Genomic DNA, 21,470 nt, shown 5'->3' on the forward strand with positions numbered 1-21,470 from the left:
GTCCATTAAACCTCTTTTTCTTTATAAATCACCCAGTCTTGGGTATGTCTTTATTAGCAGTAGGAAACGGATTAATACACTAGCTTTCCGAGTCTTTGACTGCATTGGATACCACTCAAAACAACATGCATTTAATTTTAATTCCTGTGATGTTTACATCATGATGTCAGGAGCTAAAGATAAAGTATATCTGCACTCACATACACCAAAATAGATCTGAGAATGGCTTTCTGTTTCATGCATACAAAAAAGCCAACTTGCCTAGATTAGAAATTCTTTAATCATGTATTTTCCCTCAGACCTGCACACTAAGTTTCACTATCTTCAGAAATTTTGTACAAAACAAAAGTTTGATGCTCATCTGGTTTTTTTTAATCCTTTATACATTGTAACTATTTCTTTTTTTGCCCAAATGCTGATAGGATTACTTTCTCAATCTTTTAAAGTTTTTTAGCATGTCTATTTTTGCTCTGCAGGGGAAGAGGGAATCATTGAGTATGATCCTGTGACTATCCAAGTTAAAAAGATTTTCTTCCATCATGTCTTGGATTGTTGACTTTATGCCAATTAGTCTTCTTTTTTCCTGAGAAACACCATAGTTGTTGGGTTTACTTTCTATTCTCTCTTTATATCTACCAACTTCTCTCTTATTATTTCTCATACATTCTAAGAGACACACTCAAATACACCCTATTCATCACTAACTAAAGTTTCCAGTGTCTCAGTTTTGCTTCTTTATTGCCTTTAAAGTCTATTTAAATTCTTCTATTGCATCTATTGCATTTTTTCATTCCCTAGTGGTCTGTTTTTATCTCATTTAGCTTTTTCACATCTTATCAGAGTTTATCTTCGCAGCATTGCACTCCTATTCCATAGATTTTGTGTCTTCTTAAATCCTATTAATTATGCCCAAAAGCTTTCTAAAAGTTTCTTCCAGTTCTTGCTGTATATCATTTTATGAAGTCAGCCTCTCTCTCTCCCTCCCTCCCTCTCGCTCTCTCTCTCATTTATAACATGATATATCTCTTCTTATTCAGCACTTATTTTTTTCATACCTTATACTTTTGTCTCCACTTATTTAATCTTGAACACGGAATGATCTGTTCAGAACTTACGTGTGTCAACAAGGGGTGTGCGAATTTCTCAGCCCCACTGTTGTGCACTGGGTTGCTTTTCAAATCCTTTTCACCTATCTGTAGCTAAAACTTTGTTGATGCACATGAAAGAAAACATTATTTAAATGGAAAATTTATTGCATTAGAATATGAGCATTTATAAATTAAATATTAAGGATATATTATGCTTCATATAAACACTGTGAAGAGAGTATTACTTAATATGCTTAATACATATATTAATATGCTTAATATACTTAAGTATGCACATTTGGGGATATTTTCTATTTTTATTGGGTAAAAAGAGGATTTGGATTCTTTTAATTGAGTAAGGAGAAAATAAAACAGATTTGGGAAACTAAGAATGCCAGATGAGTGGTGTGGATCAAGAACACATCTGGAATTGGCATTCAAGTGTGGAGCAAAGAAATCCACTGAGACAACTGCACAAGCTTCCTCACCCTGCTGCTCCAATTGGACCTCCGCCTCGGGTTAATGACACTGTAATTTTTAAAAATACCAGCATGCAAAAGCTGTAAACAGCAATTAGGAATGAAGCAACACATGTTCTGGCTTGTCCCAGCTCAAGGAAAAAACTACAGAGGAGTTTGAGAAGTATGCACTAGACAGTGTATGAAGTTCTAAGGAGGACTTGAAATGCAATTGAACATACAGATTCTGGATGTATTAGGGAGCCTGTGGAGTACTATATGTCCATGTGTCTCTTACCAGAATATTTACCAGTCAGCATAAGCGAAACTATTGTCTTTGAATCTATATTACCTCATCTGTTCTACCTGTCAACATTGCTATGCAGAGGAAACCTTAAACTGAGGAAGTGGGGAGCTCATTTTCTTGTTGATTTAAAATCATTCTCTGGTTGGCTTTCCAGCAATTATATCGGCCTACCAACTTGTATGTTCTTTCTACCCCTGGGCACCATATTGCTGGGTCAATCTTGCTGGTGCAAGAAAAATGAAGAGTCAAGATCTCCCTGTTTGGAGCATAATTTCCAGTGTCTGAAAGGGTTCCATCTAGTGTAGTTCTGCTGGGCTCAGGTAAATCTTCTCCTCCTTGTATGGGCTGGGTCTGGGACACTTTAAACAGACAGCGTAGATAAAATATCCAAGAACACTGCCACCAAGGCTTTTCCTGTCCTTGGCGTCACCAAAAGTATTTTATTTCTGATGACTAAACTGCCTAGGATGGAAGGAACAAATGCCTGTCCTCGCCTTCTTCCAAATCATAATTGGGAGGTCATTCAGTCTTCAAACGGCTGTAGGAAAAAAAAAAAACTAACTTGTAAGAAAGACAGAGGGTAAAGGACAGCATCAAGTGCAAAGTAAAGAGATAGACGTCCAAAATTCAAGTTGGGAGACAGCTTATGTTTCTGAACTCAGAGGAAGGCAGCAATGGGAGGAAACAGGCAGACTACTCACTGGCAATGAGATGCTGATGACCCCTCAACAATGCCTCACTGCCCAGACTCGTTAACTTGTACTCAGCAGGGACCGGGTGTGGTGGCTCAAGCCTGTAATCCCAGCACTTTGGGAGGCCAAGGCAGGTGGATCACTTGAGGTCAGGAGTTCGAGACCAGCCTGGCCAACATGATGAAACCCCGTCTCTAATAAAAATACAAAAATTAGCCGGGCGTGGTGGCAGGCGCCTGTAATCCCAGCTACTTGGGAGGCTGAGGCTTGAGAATCACTTGAACCCAGGAGGCAGAGGTTGCAGTGAGCCAAGATTGCACCATTGCACTCCAGCCTGGGCAACAGTGCAAGACTCCATCTCAAAGAAAAAAAAAGGAAAAACTTGTAGTCAGCAGAAATTTCTTCTATATTCTGATGATCAGCTGGCTATCACTCCAGTTTTAGCATTGTCAGTTTTCATCTGTTTTATATGCCTTCATAGGGTAATTATGATGGAAAGCTGGGAGAAACTATTACTGGGGCAAAATGTATTTTTCCTGTGTAACTGAAATGAATTGTTAGTTTCATAGATTATATATTTTTATATTTTTGGATGAAACAGTTTGAAGTTAGATTCATATCCCTGAAAAAATCAGTTGGCAACACATCGTACATATTTTAACTAATAATAAAAGTGCTTTATTCATTCAGAAGAAACTGTTTAATACATCAAAAGTTAGTAAAGAATGTTTATGATTTACATAAAAATCTAAGATTCTTAATTTTCCTCATTATTGTAAATAGATACATTCTCCCTCTCATGCTTTAAAATATGAGAAATCCCGATATAAATGGGAAAAAAAAAGTGTTTACCAAGTAAAAGAATAAGAACAAAAGAAATGCCGGGCAATGCAGGCTTATATACAGGTCATGGTTTCCAGCTCAGTGTCTGGCAGTGATGCCAAGTCAAACATGGAAACGGACCCCAAAATGTCAACCCCAAAAGGAACTACAGGGGACATGAAGCTTTTGGTTATCTGAAATAAATGTGACCCATGGGACATGCATTCTGGAAAAGGCACTGATTCAAACTGCCTCAGTTACCAACAACGAATTGTTTTAGGTCACAAGCTTCACCAATGAGAAGGTTGTACGGAGAATGTGGAACTTGTCTCTCAGAGCACAAAGAAATCACTGGGGTAGGTGAGAAAAGAGAGAGGAGGCTAGCCTGGGAGCAGGTGTGGTTCACCTGCCTTCTCCCACAAAAAACTGCTGCGGCCACACTGAATGACTTGGTGGCAGCTGGGAGGAGAACAGCCACAAGGTGGGCCAAGGAACTGAGCCACAAGCAAGACCTGAAACCCACCTCAATAGGAAAGAGACTGACTCCAAAGAGATGTGAGTCAGACATGTCAGTGGTCACGGCAGAACATTCAGCTAAGACGGAAATGAGGAACTCACATTACCACACCAGAGAACAGAGGCCCTGAGTCCGCGAGTAGGAACACTCAGGGGTCAGGGCTTCAGTAGACTAGAACTTGAGATGAACCCAATGGCCTTCTTGACAAGGATTTCGGGTTTTGTTTTGGCTTTTTGGGTTTTTTTGTGTTTTTGTTTTTTGTTTTTTTTTTTGAGGTAGGGTCTCGCTCTGTCACCCAGGCTGGAGTGCAGTGGCGCCATCTCAGCTTACTGCAGCCTCCATCCCCTGGGCTCAAGTGATCTTCCCACCTCAGCCTCCCGAGTAGCTGGGACTACAGGTGCACGCCACCAGACCCGGCTAATTTCTGTATTTTTTTGTAGAGTCAGGGTCTCAACATGTTGCCCAGGCTGGTCTTGAACTCCTGGACTCAAGTGATCCACCTGACTTGGCCTCCCAAGAAGTGCTGGGATTACAGGCATGAGCCACCATGCCCAGCCAACAAGCATTTCTATGGACACCATGCCCAGGCTCAAGCCTGTTCTCACCATGTGGCCTGGAATGAGACCTCTGGGAAGACACAAAAGTCCACATGGCCAGAAGGCAGAGAGAGGAGCACAAGGAGGCCAGCCATCCACAATGGCAGCAGCATTCCTCTCCACACCTGCCTGTGTTGGGTGTGTAAGAGGAACTAGCCACAGGTGGGAATTCTTGGAGCTAGCGGGAGGAGAGACAGAGGGAAGTGTTTGATGATAATGTTGGGGGACCCAACAAGGAAAACTGAGATAAACCTCCTTTAAATCCACTAGCCACTTTCCTGGGTCAGTATCAAAATCACAAGACAAATATTATTCCCCTGCTCTGTGCAAAGTGAGTGCTGGTTGGCGCATTCATACGTCTTTGAGCTATCACTTAAATACACCCAAGCCGTACCTTCTCCTAGGTGAAAAGACCTCACAGGACGTCTTCCATGCAGTAGCTGTCAAAGGAAGAAACAGGGCATCTTGCCCGGTGATGACCACAATCATAACTACCCCAGAAAGAGAGCTGAGTCTCCAAACACGTTCCAGTCAAACATGTTCTCTTGCTGCCCATGTTAAAGTGGCTTCTGAGTTTGCTATCTCTTAGAAATGGTCTAATGACCTGAACTTTTAGGATTCCTTCAAAAGGAGGTAGGTACTGTTCTGAATTGTGTTGACCTTCAGGTCACAGAGGGTGAATGTATATGCTTGAAAGTTTAGGTTAGAGAACAATAGCCCTTCAATACTAACAGACTCAGATGAAAATAAGCTACAGGGTGACGGAAAGATGAAGATAAGCACAGGCTGATGGCTGAAGGATGAAGGGGATGCTTTAGATATTACCAAAACCTCAAATGCCCATCTTATGCCAGGGGAAGATTGTATTGACATTTTCCTCCAGCTCCAAAGTACTAGACAATGCTTCCCTTTTAAGGAGAGCAGACCCTGCCATAAAAGAGAATGGTTTGGGTTTTGTTGTGTCTAATGAAAAAGAGAAAAGGGTGGTTGGCATTAAACTCCACCCAAGATGGTAGTGACCTTTCCGAGACAACAGCCCCAGTGGCTGCAGCTGCCTGAGTGCCATTTTCATCCACCTCCACAAAGGTTTTGTGGATGATTTTTGACAAGTGCAAATTGGGACTTGGAGAGATTCCGGTAAGATCAGCCCTCGTTTCATCAAAGATATCTGTAATGCCCATGTCTTGTAAAATGGAATTGAGATCATAGCTGTCTTCCAGGGTGAACCGGGGGAAGGACAGGACCACCGATTCTTCTGACATGTTTTCTGAGCTGCTCCAGGCCACTATGTTTTCATAGGTGATTTTCCCTTCAAGCTACAAGAGAAAGGAAATAATATTTAGCATCAGATTATGGGACCGCAAAGAATGCCCCAATTACTTCAAGGTGCCTGAGTCCATTTCAGTGGTGGGTGACGACCTTCAAGGCCTTTCTCTAAGCCAGAGAATAGTCTGATTTCATTTAAAACTTCAAGCAAATATCTTTCCTCTTTGCAAAGAGTTAGGGGACAACTCAGGTTCCAGTGTGCTTTGGTGTTTGACAGACAAATGTTCAAAGTACAGCAAAGCTCAGTCGATTAGTTGGGTGCTGTGGCCAAGCCCTAATTTTCTGAAGTTAAATTTCCTCTTCCATAAAACAGAGATAATACGATTAAGTTCTTGCAAGCATTAACGAAATCATGTGTATAAAGTACTTAACACAGTGATAGCGCGTAGCAAATTCTGAATAATGGTTGTTACTGATGTTGTAATTACTCTGCCTGCTGTATTGGTATTTCTTTCACTTTCTCTCTGTTTCTATCTTTATCTCTTTACCCCCTTGGACAAAATCTGTAGCTGAGCTTCTCCAGCCTTTATTAATTCCTGCCTGGCAAGCAATCAATTCTGGGGTCACCTCTACGCTTCTGTCAAGGTACCTATTCCCCAAAACAGGATTCAGTTAATTCTTTAACTGAGCTATAGAAAAATGGTATGAGTAAGAGGCCAGAAGTCAGGATATTCAGAGAAAAGGAAAAGCTTAAAAACTTCTCAAGTTATTCAGAACCCAGATTCCTCAGTTTGCTAAAACAGTGGCAGAGAGCTATGAGGTTAAAGAAGAAACCCCAGTCCCAATATTTCTGGCTTTTGTTGTTTACTTCTAAACAAATGAGGATAAATATCTAATCTAATGCAGATTCTTATACATTCCTTGATGTCTGACAGCTGAGGTACTGTATTTCCTCAAGATGGTAGATGGTAGACAGTGTTGTTCTCTAAGGATCTATCATTAAATATTTTGTAGAGATGTGGAAATGAAGAGTTACCTCTTCCAGAGCCTTCAGGTTATCTTTAGAGTGAGACGGCAGCAGGACGAACATGCTGAGCTTCCCCTTGGTGTACCTCATTTCCAGGATCTGTGCCTTCACCTCCTCTATGAAGCCAATTCTGTAGAGACCTTTTTGTGTCATCATCTTCACACTCTTGTTTTCATTCTGTGTAGTCAAGATAGGAAGTCACAGGATGGCTATGGGAAGCTCCCAAATTCATATGGTCCCGGCTTCACTGAGGACAGGGGTTCCTAAAGATGAGAAGGTCCTGCAGAAGTCCTGAGCCACACCAGGGATCCAGACTGCAAGAGTCCGCCCACTCATCAGTGGCCCTTACTTTGCCAACACTTTATCTCTCAGTGCCTTTTTTTGTTGTGGAGTGATGGAGGTGGGGGGGGTTTCCTTGTTTGTTTTTGAGACAGGGTCTTGCTCTGTCACCTAGGCTGGAGTGCAGTGGTGCCCTCCCAGGCTCAGGCAATCCTCCCACCTCAGCTTCCTGAGTAGCTGGGGCCACAGGCACGGACCACCATACTTGGCTATTTTTTTTTTATTTTTTGTAGAGACAGGGTCTCCCTATGTTGCCCAGGCTAGTCTCAAACTCCTAGTCTCAAGTGATTCTCCCTCCTCAGCCTCCCAAAATGCTGGGATTACGTGCATGAGCCACCTCACCTGGCCCTTTCCATGTTTTTTAATCAGTTCTTCAGCTCCCAAGATGACTATTGGTAAACTTACTATCAAAGCATCTCCACTGTTAAGTCAGCAGAAACACGCCCTGCCAGCTGTCCCACTGTAGGGCCTGCCCCAGCCCAGCCTCTTGGCCTCACACCACCCCACGCCAGCTGGCCTGGATGACCCCACCACAGCACCAAGGGCAGCCATCGTTAAGTGAGAATCATCTCCATCTTAAATAACAACACCTGCTCCTGGGAAGGCACAACCCCAGGCACCTTAAATCTCACAATAACCTCAAGGTGGCAGGTGAGGGATCGTCAACCTGCAGATGGGGATATTCAGTGCTTGACAGAAAAATGCATCTCCGGTAATAAGCTAGCCGGCCGACAAGTGGGTGGCTGGGACCCAACCCTTCGTTTCTAAATCTACTAGCTTAGAACACAGGTTTCTGGGGTAAACGCTCACAGATTGAATCCTAATGCATGAATCTGGCTAACTAACTTAGCCTTTCCATTTTTTGTCTCAAATCCTAAGTGGAAATCATAATAGCACCCATCTCATAACGCTCTTTGGGGGAACAAATGACATAACAAATGGAAAACTACTCAGTGCAGGAAGCACTTGGCACAAAAACACTCAGTGAAATTCAGGTACTGGTTCTTATCAATGAAAAATGTTCTTATTGTAAATGTAAGCTGTAACTTTTTGAGTATACATATTGCACATCATTCCTAGTGCAAATTATGAGTTGCATAGCTAGAAAACCGTGAGTTCTGATACAGTACCTCATTTAGACAGAAAGGTGCATCCACTGTGTTCTCGTGATCAAAATAATTTTCCCATTTGGCCTTGAAGTAAACAGCATTCACCAGGACCAGCACAGTCTCAGCATTAATAGTGTCCTTGCTGAAGAGTTCCTTGATTTTACCTAAGAAAAGATCCCAGAGAATATCCTGAGTATGAATTACATCAAAAGTATTTGTATAGATAATTTTCATTTTTTTGAGACAGAGTTTCACTCGTCTCCCAGGCTGGAGTGCAGTGGCGTGATCCCTGCTCACTGCAACCTCCGCCTTCTCAGTTCAAGCGATTCTCCTGCCTCAGCCTCCAGAGTAGCTGGGATTACAGGCACACACCACCATGCCTGGCTGATTTTTTTATTTTTAGTAGAGACGGGGTTTTGCCATGTTGGCCAGGCTGGTCTTGAACTCCGGACGTCAGGTGATCTGCCGGTCTCAGCCTCCCAAAGTGCTGGGATTACGGGCGTGAGCCACTGTGCCGGGCCGATAATTTTTTTTAATGCAGCTTATCACCCCCAAGACTAGGGAGTGTCTCATTCAAGAACTAACCCAAGAAGATTAATCCATAGTCCTGGCTGGAGGTAAGAGAGGCAGTGATAGGGCTCTCACTCGACCTTGCAGGGGGTCCAATCACAGCACTGTAACAGAAGGAATCTCCTTTGATTCCCTGTATTGCTTGTGTTTGGAACTTATCAGTAGACATCTTATACTATGGTTTATCTTTCAAATTATATAGTTAGTCATCTGACAATATGATAAGCTCCCTTGAGAACAAAGAACTACAATATAAACTTCCTGTCTCAAGCACTCAACATAGCATAAGATATATGCTTACATATAAATAAAAATACACATAAATGTGCTAGGCCATGATATGAAATCTATTTTATAGATACTTTTACATGCTGTTTCTCATTCCATCCCACATTAATCAATTAATTGATCCATACCACTATAAGGAGTTATCGTTATCCCTTCTTCATAGAAGAATCAATTGCATCCAGGGAGAGCTGAAGTCACACAGCCAAGAAGCAGTAAGACTGGCGGGAATGGGTCCTCAGGCGTTCCACCTTTAAGCTCAGCTCTGGGGCTCCTTCCACAATAATACAGCCCTAAACCCAACCTGAAAAGCCCCAGGCTAGCAGGCAATGGCCCATCTTCGTGACACGCCCTTTTCCACCTCAAACTACCAAATCACCAGTTACTTGAATGTCTACAGATGACTTAAGAAGAAAAGATCTTCCATCTCAAGAGCTCTACTTAAATCCCATAATAATAGATTAGGTTGACATCATCTACATTTAACACACTCTGGAGTAGTTAACTCACTAAGAGGAAAGTGCATATTCAGGCCTTAATATGAACTTCGTTAATGAATTGCTTTCCTTTTGACAGCTCAGTAGAGCCTTGAAAGAATGGTCATTTTTGTGGCATATGAAAGAAGGAAGAAGCCATAATTTTGGAATTTACAGACTTCTTTCAAGGAAAGGCCAGGCAGGGGTATCCCATCCCTAAGTCAGTGTGAGAAAAAGAGGAGACAGGGAGAGAAAGCCACCAAATGGAAGGGAAGAACCGAAAGTGTCGCTCTGGTACCAAGGACAGCCTAAAATAAGTCAACTATCATTTCCCAGCCTCCAGCCACTCAAAATGTATGCAAATGCCTGGGGTCATGGTCTCACTGAAGACAGCAGACGCAATGCACTACCTGTGCTCTCTCATGCACGCCAAACTTTTCACTGCACACGAACATCTTCCCCAGTCCAACAACAGTGATCAAAAAGGGGTCTAATCTGTGTCCAGCAGCCTGACCTGACCCTTCAAGTCACTAACTTTGTGCCTGGAGAGAAGAGAGTTTATTCTGTTTTTCAAATTCACACAGGCACCGGCAGAAGGGAGCATTCTGTAAACCTCACCTAGAAGATCAGCCCTAATGAGGCTGGTGTTCTCCTTTCTTTCCCACCCAGAGCCAGCGAGACCAGAGACCAAAACTGCAATAATAAATAACAGCAATATCCAAGCAGTTTAACTGTTTGATGCTGTTCAGACCATGCTTTTTTGTTTTGTTTTGTTTTGTTTTGTTTTTTAATTTCAACTTTTATTTTAGATACAGGGAGTACATGTGCAGGTTTGTTACATGGGCATGTTGTTCACAGACAGTAGACATAGTACCCAATAAGTAGTTTTTCAACCCATTCCTCTCTCCCTCCCTGCCCCCAGTTAGTATCTGGAGGGTCCATTGTTCCTTCCCATATTTATGCCTGTGTGTCCTCAATGTTTAGCTCCCACTTATAAGTGAGAACACACAATGTTTGCCTTTCCGTTCCTGTGTTAATTCATAGGATTATGGCCTCCATTTCCATCTACGTTACTGCAAACGACATGATTTCATTCTTTTTTATGGCTGTGCAGTATTCCATGGTGTATATGTACCACATTGTCTTTACGCAACCCACTACTGATGGACACTTAGGTTAATTCCATGTCTTTGCTATTGTGAATACTGTGGTGATGAACATATGAGTGTATATGTCTTTTTGGTAGAATGATATATATTTCTTTGGATATATACCCAGTAATGGGATTGCTGGGTCGAATGATAGCTCTGTTTTAACTTCTTTGAGAAATTTCCAAATGCTTTCCACAATGGCTCATTTACATTCCCACCAATAGTGTATGTGTTCCCCTCTATCTGAAGCCTTGACAGAATCTGTTGTTTTTTAAGTTTTTAATAATAGTCATTCTGACTGGTGTGAGATGGTGTCTCATTCTGCAAACCATGCTTTGAACACAGTCCACATATGTGAACCTCTGGCCTCCAGTAGCCCAGCAATCTGCAAAGCTAGGCAGACCAATTTTCTTTTAAATGGAAACCAATACCAGTTCCCGTGCTTTTGGCTTTCTTACCTTGAGATTGACATTCAACCCAGAAGTTAATCTCTTGTCTGGCATTTTCAGTGTTTTTTCTGAAATCAACACTTTCAATTGTCGTGTGGTAAAACTGAATCACACCATCTAAGTATTCCTGTTCAATTGGAATAAAAGGGAAATAGTGCAATAAAATCAGGCAGCGATGCTCATAGGAGTAAGGCTCTCCTGAGAAGTCTCCCAAGAAAGAAGAGCCTGGTCATTTCACATTGCAGGGACAGGCCTGACAGTTTCTAGTCATCCCCAGTCTTAAATTAGCCAGACACATTTCAGTTTTTGTAGTCGCAAATGAGGACATTGAACATTATTCATGAACAGTCTATAGTTACAACAGGACAAGGCTTTCCTGCTGGATATCCTTTTATTTCAACAACCCATCTGTGGAGCCTTCACAAGGTAAATATCAAGTAACTTGAGAGACTTGGCTGGAAAATGCTTCTGTTTATAAGAATTAAACCCCCGCTTAATGGTTGCAGAGTTTCTGTTTAGAGTGATGAGAAACAAAGTTTTAGAAATAGATAAGGTGATGGTTACACAACATTGTGAATGTAAGTAATGCTACTGAAATGTACACATAAACATGGTTAAAATGGTAAATTTTATGTGTATCTTACCATAATTTTAAAAAATCGGTAATGTAATATACCAAACCCATTGGTTTGTATACTTTTAATGGTGAATTGTTTAATATGTGAATTTACAGCTCATAAAAAAAAGCTAGTTTTTAAAAACCCAGCATGAAAAATCTTACTTTCATTGCAAGGGAGCACACTTATTTTGGCCAAAGGAGGCCACCGGACCCCTAGCTAGTCCCTCACTAACCAGCCATGTCACATCTTGACCATTGGTCGTATCCCCCACATTTATTGTTTAGTACATGGCTCCTTCTAGTAATTCGAGAGGAAACTGAAGCCCAGATGGAGACACAGCTTGCTCTAGGTACAAAGCTGTTTAGCCACAGAGACAAGTCCTGTGCCTTTCAGCTCCAAATGCCAAAATGCAGTCTTCTCCACTCCCCCACTACCCCACTCTCGAAAGAGCATAGTGAACACGATTGCATTGCAGGGGTAGCATGATCCTGGTACAAAAGGAGATTCCACAGAAACGTCTTGGGGGCACCCAACAGATAAGGGAGAGAAAAGCACAGCAACCAGGCACCTTGACTGGGGAAGACAGTAGGAGAGGATGCCATTACCAAGCCCACACATGCTCCTAAGTCTCCATTACTCACACAACCCTTTTTCACCCACTCTATTCGACCCACGATGCTCACGTTGAACACTGGGAAGAGAACAAAAGTGTGGGACTGAAAGAAGGAGGTCCTGGACACCTCACCAGTCCACAGCGCATCATCCTGTCAAAGAGGTTGTGTTCTAGATGGCAGGTGAGTAACCCAGCTACTCCCTGATTTTTAAATAGTATGCTACATGGTAGCTTTTGTCACCATTTGTGTGCAACTCACCTGACAGATTGGGAATTCCTGCTCTCCATAAAGCCTGTTGGCAATACTCAGTATGTAATCAGTCTTGATCCTGTCTAATTTGGAGAGAAGCTGCCCAAAGTAGCAGCTGACCAGCCCACTCTCATTGTTTAAGGACTCAGCCTAAGGAAAGCAGAAACAAAATGTGACCTTCACAGTGTCTATCAGAAGAGCTAAACACAACTAAAGGATGCGTGTTTTGTACAGAAGCAAGATAGAGCTTCTTAGTAAGATGTCAGTTGTCTCTGTTACCATGCAGGGGAAGTGAGCTGGGAAGAGCAGAGGAATGGAGGGTGAGAAGCGGTCCCAGTGGAAGATTATGGCTCCCGCATCTATATCAAGATCATCCAGGAAAAACACATCTGGGGAACTCAGCAATGCTCACTATATTTCAGACTGACACACCGTGATTTTCTTTATATTTAAAAGAGGCCAGACACGGTGGCTCATGCCCGTAATCCCAGCTACTCAGGAGAATCGTTTGAACCCAGGAGGCGGAGGTTGCAGTGAGCCGAGATCGCGCCACTGCACTCCAGCCTGGAGACAGAGCGAGACTCCATCTCAGGAAAAAAAAAAGAAAAAGAAAGACAATCATCTCTCTACCCTCCTTTTAAACTTTCTAAGGTAGGGGGGATGCATACCCTGGAGAATATGTTTCCTCCTCCTGGCATGAGGCACCCAATAAAAGTTTTGTCTGTCAGTGCAGATTTCAGCACAAAATGGAACTAGCAGAGGTGGAGGGAGACGGTAGGAATTCCACAGCTGACCCTACTCCTTACCAGCTTTATCTTTGACCATGCTCTATGTTGGGGCCCTGTGGCCTGTAGAAGCAGATGAGTGACACAGTGATGATCTAGGTTTCTTTATCATAAGCAGAAGATACCAGATCCTACTCTTTAGGAAACTAGCTCATAGCCAAGGACATCTGAGATCTATACTCAGAAAGGAATCACAGATCACTTGAGGTCATTGCTGTTGATGGTATCCAGAGTCTAATGTTTGGGGATAAGCGACTATCACCTAATATCCTACAGTCAGAATGAGCAGTTAATAAATAAGAAGGGCAAGAGTTTACTATGGTGGCGGTTCACCTGCTGATCCAGAGGCTCTGTCGTTTTCTTCTGCCCCTCCAGAGAGCTGTCAGCCGGCACTTTTTGTTTGTTGCTTTTCAGACAGGGGTCAGGTTCTTTGCTTTCATCCTGGGAAAATTCGTTGAAGTGTAGTACCTGCATGATAACGGGATGGGGTCTTTCAGACAGTATGAACAGAGGGAAGCCTGAATAACTTCAGAAACATTTTCGTAGTGAGACAATGGCAACGATTACATAGTCAAACAAAACAATCAACAACGGTTTAAAGGAAAGTGGATGCTTCTGTCCTTGGACTGGGAGGTGGAATGGAGGAGAAGTACCAACTGCTACCCTGGGAGAACATTTATGAATAAATAAAACCAAACTAAAAGAATATAGAGGTATCCACAAGTTAAATGTAGCTATGGAGCATTTCATAGATACCCAATCTGAATTGACTGTAAGTGCAAACTAACACGCCAGATCTTGAATATAGTATAAAAAAAAAGCTCATTAAAATTTTTATATTGATTATATGTGGATATGATATTTTGCATATACTAGGTTTAAAAAGTATTATTACAATTAGTCCCACCTGTTTCTTTTTACTTTTGTAATGCAGCTACTAAGAATTTTTAAATTACTATGTGGTTCTCATTATGTTTGTGTTAGACAGTGCTGATCTAGAGTTTCACATGAATCAAGGGACTGAGGACAGCAAAAGACAAGTTATCCAGAGCCTGGTAGAAAGGTAGGAGACAGGCGTCACATCCTGCACTGCTCAGACCTAGTTGGTCAGCAGGTGCCCTCAAGTGCCTAAGAAAGAACATCTGAATTCTGCCCTGCAAGATGCAAACTACACTCTAAAGCTAAGTTTTGCTAATGGAATAAGAAAATAATACATCAAATCTAAGTAGATGAATAAAGCAGAATGACCCCAGAAACACATTCTGTCTTAATCCATAAATTCTACTGCTCCATGTTCAGGGGAAACAGCCTGATTTGTGCATAACCCCTGCACTGTGTGCTACACCCGAGGAAGTATAAGGCCAACCACGGGAACTTGTAGTTTATTTGGGGGTTTGTTCTTATCATCTTCATTTATTTGTTCTAGAAATGTTTATTAGGTGCCTACTCTAAGCCAAGCACTGTTCTAGGACAAAAATCCCTGCCCTCTAGAAGATTATATTCTAGTGGAGGAGGCATACAAAAATCAAGACACATAGTAATTAATTACTGTATGCAGTATGTTACACGGTGGAAAATGCCACATGAAAAAAAAGTATCCCTTAGGGGTTGGAGCTCAGGATGCAGCACTAGATTAGGAGGTCGAAGTAAGCCCCGTAGAGGAGATAAACACTGACCAAAGTCTTGAAGAAGAAAGTGAGCTGAGGTCAATTATCAGGGAAAAGCGCCATCAGGCAAAGGGACCCAGAGCAAAGGCCCCAAGATAAGATGGGCATGGCTTACCCAAGGAAGCCAGGAGGCCAGTGTGACAGGTACAGTGAGGAGGGATGAAAGTGAGAGAGGGAGTCACAGGGCTTATCTGGCATTCAGATCTCCAGATCCTTGTGGCACAAATCCTTGTGAGCACAAATCAGGCTGTCTCCCCTGAACATGGAGCAGGAGAATTTATGGATTAAGACAGAATGTGTTTCTGGGGTCATTCTGCTTTATTCATCTACTTAGAGTTGGTGTACTACTTTCTTATTCCATTAAGTTAAGTTCAAGTAAGGACTTGAACATCTATCATAAGTGAAATGAGAAATTCAGGTTTTTGAACAGATGAGAAATATTATCTGGCTCAGGTTTTAAAAGGGTCTCTTGGGCTGCTGTGCAAAGGATAGATTGCCAGTGGGAGCAGGAAAGCCCATCCAGAAGTTGTTGCAGTATCCAGGTGAGAAAAGATGGTGGTGGTTCAGACCTCAAGGAGACTGGCAGAAGTGTCTGGATTATGGATATATTTCAAAAGAAAAGCCAACAGAATTTGCTAACAAAGGTGGTATAAAGTGAGAGAGAAAGAGTCCAGGAGGACACCAAGCTGTCTAGCCAATTAACCATTTATGGTGCTTAATAAATATTTATTTAATGAAATGAGTGAGAGAGAAGACATATACACATACTGAAAATTGCTGGCAATATTGGTATTAGTAATTATAGAGTAAAAGAGTGACAGACATGCACACAGAGATAAAGATAGAGATGAATGAGAAAAGCTGCAAGACATGAGGTTGGGGAGCACCCTAAAGAAGGTAGAAGTTTAAGTGAGATTTTAAGAATGGTAGGATCGAAGAGGAAGTAAAGTGGGGAAAATACAAATAAAGACTCAGAGAGCAGGATGGGTTCTGACCAAGCCCAGGGTGCAATAAGCACCTTGGCTTGCCTGAGTGGGATTAGCATCTGACTTTGAGTGTGGACCCAGAGTTTAGGACCCTGTGTAGCACCCTAGCGGACACGTACCTCATCAATCTGATGTGCACTCTCATTTCTAGCCCCCAAGCGGACCATACCAAGGGCAGCTGAGAGGCTCAGGGGAGAGAAAAATACGTTTTTATGACGATTGTCTTTGCTTATCTCTTGAAAAAGATCAAAGCAAAATTTGGTGTTTGCTGCAACAAGAGAGTCCATTGTAAAACCTATAATGATCTAAAACCAAAAAAAAAAAAAAGAGAGAAGGAGAAAATGGTGATTGGAAGAAAATAAGTGAACAAACAATTATTATTTTACGTACCTGAAATGCAATCATGCACAATTATTCAGTATGCTATTAAGAACTGGAAAACTAAGGTCATTATCTTCCCTGTATATAAACATTAGTGTTGATATTGATATTTATTGATATTGATATTGATAGACAGGGATCTATTTTCATTTAGTGGTGTGAATTTGTTTCCTGGGGCTGCCATAAGAAATTACCACAGACTGAGTGGTTTAAATAGCAGGAGTTTATTCTCCCATGGTTCTGGGGAACAGATGTCCAAAATCAAGATGTCGGCAGATTTGGTTCATTTCGGGACTCTCAGGGAAAATCTGTTTCACGTCTCTCTCTCAGCTTCTGGTGGTTGCCAGCAAACTTTGACATTCCTTGACTTGTAGACAAATCACTCAAATCTCTGCCTCCATCTTCACATTCTTCTCTTTATCATCCACGTATGTATCCAAATTTCCCTCTTCTTTTAAAGACAGCAGTCACTGAATTAGGGCCCATCCTAAGCCAGTACAACTTCATCTTAATTTGACTACATCTGCAAAGATCCTATTTGCAAACAAGGTCATATTCACAGGTAGAGGGATTAGGACTTTAACTAATATTTTGAGGGGACACAATCCTACCCACTTTGTGGCAGAACTCCCTTTATTCAGGCAAAATGAAGCCAAAGGCTAACGTTCTTTATTATCAAGTTAGCAGCCAAGCAAACATCATCCCATCTCATTCTTCTCCACAGGTTGTGGCTGGTTCAGCTTACACCTTTTGCCTGTACTCTCCCCTCGTTGCTCTGTGACTGAGGATATGCCCAGCAAATTCCCATGGGTCATGTCCCTTGTTAACATTTTCACCCGCTTTTGACTCATCCCACATGCAAACTACAGAACTTGAGGCGCTTCAGTCAATCATTCATATTGTTCAAGAAACAATAAATCTTGAATGATGCTGGGAGTTTTGATGTCATCAAGTGTACTAGTCCATTTCCACACTACCATAAAGAAATACCAGAGACTGGTCATTTATAAAGGAAAGAATTTTAATTCACTCACAGTTCCGCATGGCTGGGGAAACCTCAGGAAACTTACAATCATGGCGTAAGGAGAAGGAGAAGCAAGTGCCTTCTTCATTAGGCGGCAGGAGAGAGAAAGAGAAAAGGAGAAACTGCCACACACTTATAAAACCATCAGATCTCGTGAGAACTCACTCACTATAATGAGAGCAGCATGGGTGAAAGTGCCCCCATGATCCAATCACCTCCCACCAGGTCCCTCCCTCAACACGTGGGAATTATGGGGATTACAATGTGAGATGACATTTGAGTCAGAACACAGAGCCAAACCGTATCACCAGCTTCAATGTCCTCTTTGACAGTGTAAAACCACATATAATATAGAACCAAAGTAAGACAGTGACTTCCTAAGAACAGGTACCTTGCCTTCCCCACCCAATCTATTCCAGAGTATCAAGAGAATATGTAGATCTCACCACTGACCTATGCCTCTCAGATGAAATGCCTTTTATTTTGTCTCTTTGCCTATGGATATTGTGCATTTCCAAGATAGAAATGCAAATCCTCTTATTCGTGCTTTTATCATCAGATACAGCACACCATAAGCATGAAGAAATATTGCTGCATTGAATGGAATGGTGTAATTTGTTTTAACACTTTCCCAGCCAGTTAAAATAGACTTTTTTAGCCTATAAAACCTAATTCAAAAAGATAACATTATGTAACTTTTAAAAAAATGTGTCTAATGTGTGCTAAATATCTGACATATGTTAGCTTTAATCCTACAATCTGCAAGGTAAATGTGATCATTCCCTCTTTTTCAGAAAAGAAAACTGCAGAATCAAACAGCACGTATATTTGGCCCAAAACTAACTAGTGCTCTTTCTACCGTATCTACCATTTCTAACTTGCCCCTCAACTGATGATAGATGACCAAATGCATGCCTGCTATGTGGGTACTTTCCCGCGTTATTCAGCTTATAGTCCATTTTATTCTTACATTTTATTTCTGCCAAGTTTGTACCTGACTCACAGTTCTCATCTGGCATCTGTGAACTGGGTTTGAGACATACTTTGTATTTTCAAATGAATTTCAGGGTAATCAGAGACTACCAGAGTGCTTTCAGGAGCATTATGCCTTAATTGGCGGGTGTTTTCTGAGTAATAGATGTCCTGGATGTGTCTGAAAATTCAATAATGCCTCACATCTCAGAAAGCTACCCTTGCACATGTTGGTAAACATTTTGATGTCCAGCATATTTTCTCTACACATGGCTCACATTACCCATATAGTAACAAGTCTACTAACAAAGAAAAGAAAACCAACAAACTAAAGATGGTCTGAGTTGGGGGGATTTCACAGGCTTTTGATTAATGATAAAATTTTGTGTGAAACGTAGTCTAATATTTTTTAAAACCTTTGTTGTATAACTTAGGTTGATATTTGATCAAAATCTTCAGCATCAAAGGAGGAGAAGGTAAAGGGCATTCTGGCCATTTGGTCACCACTATTAAAAGAAGACTAGAGCCTGACTATATTGAAGGAAAAGAAGCGACTGGATAGAAAGACTGAATGATCCCAACCTGGCTCTTCAAATATTCCAGGTAATCACTTAGCTTCACTCCTGCTGTCTTCTAACATGAGCACTCCCAGAACTGAATGATCAGAGTCTTGCCTGCGTTAGAAAGGACATGACTACTCATGCAGGCCAACTCCCTACTTCTCAAGATAAAAAAAAACTGAGGTCAAATGAGGTGAAGTGACTTGCAACAATCACGCAGCTGTCCAAAAGCAAAGCAAGGCTAAGACCTCCTCATGCCTAGGGCTGCTTCCTCCTAGATCACACAGTTTTTCACATTCCATTCCATTCTAATTCTGGCACTACACTGACTCACTCTGTGGGCTACAGAACTCTCCAAAACTCTCTCTGCCCGTTTCTGCATCAAGCTTCTATAAACTTTGTGAACTACTTTCCAGGAGTACTGTGATGCTCTCACCCCAGCAACAATTCCCTTTTCTGAGTGTTACCTGGTTCTAAGCTTTCATTACAGTTGTGTGCAGCTTTAATGCTGCCTCACCTTCCAAGGGAGTTGAGGGAACAACAGTAACAGAAAACAACGAAAAAAAAAAAAAAAGAAACAGCTGGACAGTTGCTGTTAAAGTTTAATCACTATATATAAGCACTTATAATAGGAAGATCTTTCCTGGCTTTACATACAAGTCTGAAACATAGCAAATAATGAACATTTAACGACTTGATTAAAATGTCATCTGCTAACCACCTTCTGAAGGGTCGTTTGGTTTTGGGGGGGGTTGGGAGGAGTCAGTTTTTTAAATTAGAAACTGCCTAAATCTGACACCAACCTAATTATGAAGTTCTCCCACTGGGTTAGTCACTCTAAATAAAAGGATGAACTGAACAAGACACAATCTCTGCCTTCAAGAAATCTATGACCTAACAGAGCAGATAATGCATTCACAGGTTCAGGAGTAGAGTTTAAGAAGCATAGAAGAGTAAGATATTAATTTATAAAACGAAATAGAAAAGAAAAACGAGTATTTTGTAGGAAGCACTCATTAAGATTTGATTATTCTAATAACACAGATTCAAATAGGCAATTTTAAAATATGACACTTTAAAAATAGTTTTAAGCTTTTAACATTGCTTTTATTTATTAAAAATAAGCTTAGACTCTTAGTAAAAGTCATGTTATGCTATGTTGTTGCAATTAAAAAGAAAAGAGAAAGAAATTTAAGGTTAGTTGTTTTGTCCTCATCAAAAATCCCTTTGAAATCAGCCTAATTATTCCATGGAAGTGAGTTTATGGTCTTTATGAATAAACATAGAAATTGACCCTCCTGGTCTTAAAGCTTGAAACGCACATTTGTCTTATCTGAATTCCTTCCTCAGGAAACCCATCCGCAGGCCTCCCAGAGAGTATCAAGCAACTGAAATTTACATCATGCCATGCAGAGAGATGGCAGAACCCTCACTCATCTTGATTGCTTTCTTTCCGCTCCCTAATTCTTATTTTCCCATATGTAGCTACGTCTCTTCCCCACTATATAAACCTCCCATTTTAGTAAGTTAAGGGAGAATGATTTGAGATTTATCACCCATCCCTTTGACTGACATCATCTGATTAAAGCCTTCTTCCCTGGCAACACTTGTCTCAGTGATTGCCTGTCTGTGCGGTGAGCAATAGGACATAGACCAAACCCCTGGCATTTCAATAATGCCTTTTACATGGACACTAATGTGAAAACAGTAATGACTAAATCACAAATTCTGAATCAATTGGATTCAAAATAGGACCCATTTAGCAAGAAATAGAAAAGGCAGAGATCTAAATATTATAATACTAAAATGTAATTGTAAGAGAGATTTCTCAAAGGTATGCAGCAAAATCACCTTGAGAATTTTTTAAATATATGTACAAATATGTTCATAGCAACACTTTCATAATAGCCAAAACTCAGGAACAACGCAATGTCCATCATCAGCAGAATAAACACATAGCATGGATCTCACATCACATCATAACATAACATTGAGTAAAAGAAATCATACATGCAGCCTGGCCAACATGGTGAAACTCTGTTTCTACTAAAAATACAAAATTAGCTGGGCATGGTGGCTCATGCCTGTAATCTCAGCTACTTGGGAGGCTGAGGCAGGAGAATCGCTTGAACCTGGGAGGCAAAGGTTGCAATGAACCAAAATCATGCCATTGCACTCCAACCTGGGCAATGAGCGAAATTCCATCTCAAAAAAGAAAAAAAAAAAAGAAAAAGAAAAAGAAATCATGCATGAAAACATTCATACTGTATGATTCCATTTACATAAAGTTCCAAAACTGGCAAAACTACTCTGCAGTTTTAGAGGTCAAGAGAGTGGCTACCCTTAGGAATGCGTGGGGAGAACTGTGGTTAGCCACAGGTAGGGGCAGCAGCAGACTAGTAAACTGTCCCTCAAAACACAAAAGTCAACAAAAATCCATGATTCACAATGTTTGCTAAT

General features: G+C 41.3%; 1 protein-coding gene across 2 annotated transcripts; it reads right to left on the reverse strand.

Moving 5' to 3' along the window:
* Nucleotides 1-5,180: 5,180 nt before the first annotated feature.
* Nucleotides 5,181-16,360, reverse strand: SERPINB12 (serpin peptidase inhibitor, clade B (ovalbumin), member 12). 2 transcript variants are annotated; one of them, XM_011974166.1, is made up of 7 exons: nt 16,193-16,360; nt 13,814-13,888; nt 12,645-12,785; nt 11,162-11,279; nt 8,243-8,385; nt 6,783-6,950; nt 5,181-5,796 (listed from the first exon to the last, which is right to left on the reverse strand). In XM_011974166.1, exons 1-7 carry the CDS (start codon nt 16,358-16,360, stop codon nt 5,392-5,394), a joined length of 1,218 nt encoding a protein of 405 aa, XP_011829556.1. In that variant the 3' UTR covers nt 5,181-5,391. The 2 variants fall into 2 exon arrangements, with proteins under 2 accessions (XP_011829556.1, XP_011829555.1); XM_011974165.1 differs by having other exon boundaries at nt 13,754-13,888.
* Between the last annotated feature and the right edge of the window lie 5,110 nt (nt 16,361-21,470).

The sequence above is a fragment of the Mandrillus leucophaeus genome, unplaced genomic scaffold (assembly GCF_000951045.1).
Source record: "Mandrillus leucophaeus isolate KB7577 unplaced genomic scaffold, Mleu.le_1.0 Scaffold142, whole genome shotgun sequence".
NCBI classification, from domain to species: Eukaryota; Metazoa; Chordata; class Mammalia; order Primates; family Cercopithecidae; genus Mandrillus; species Mandrillus leucophaeus.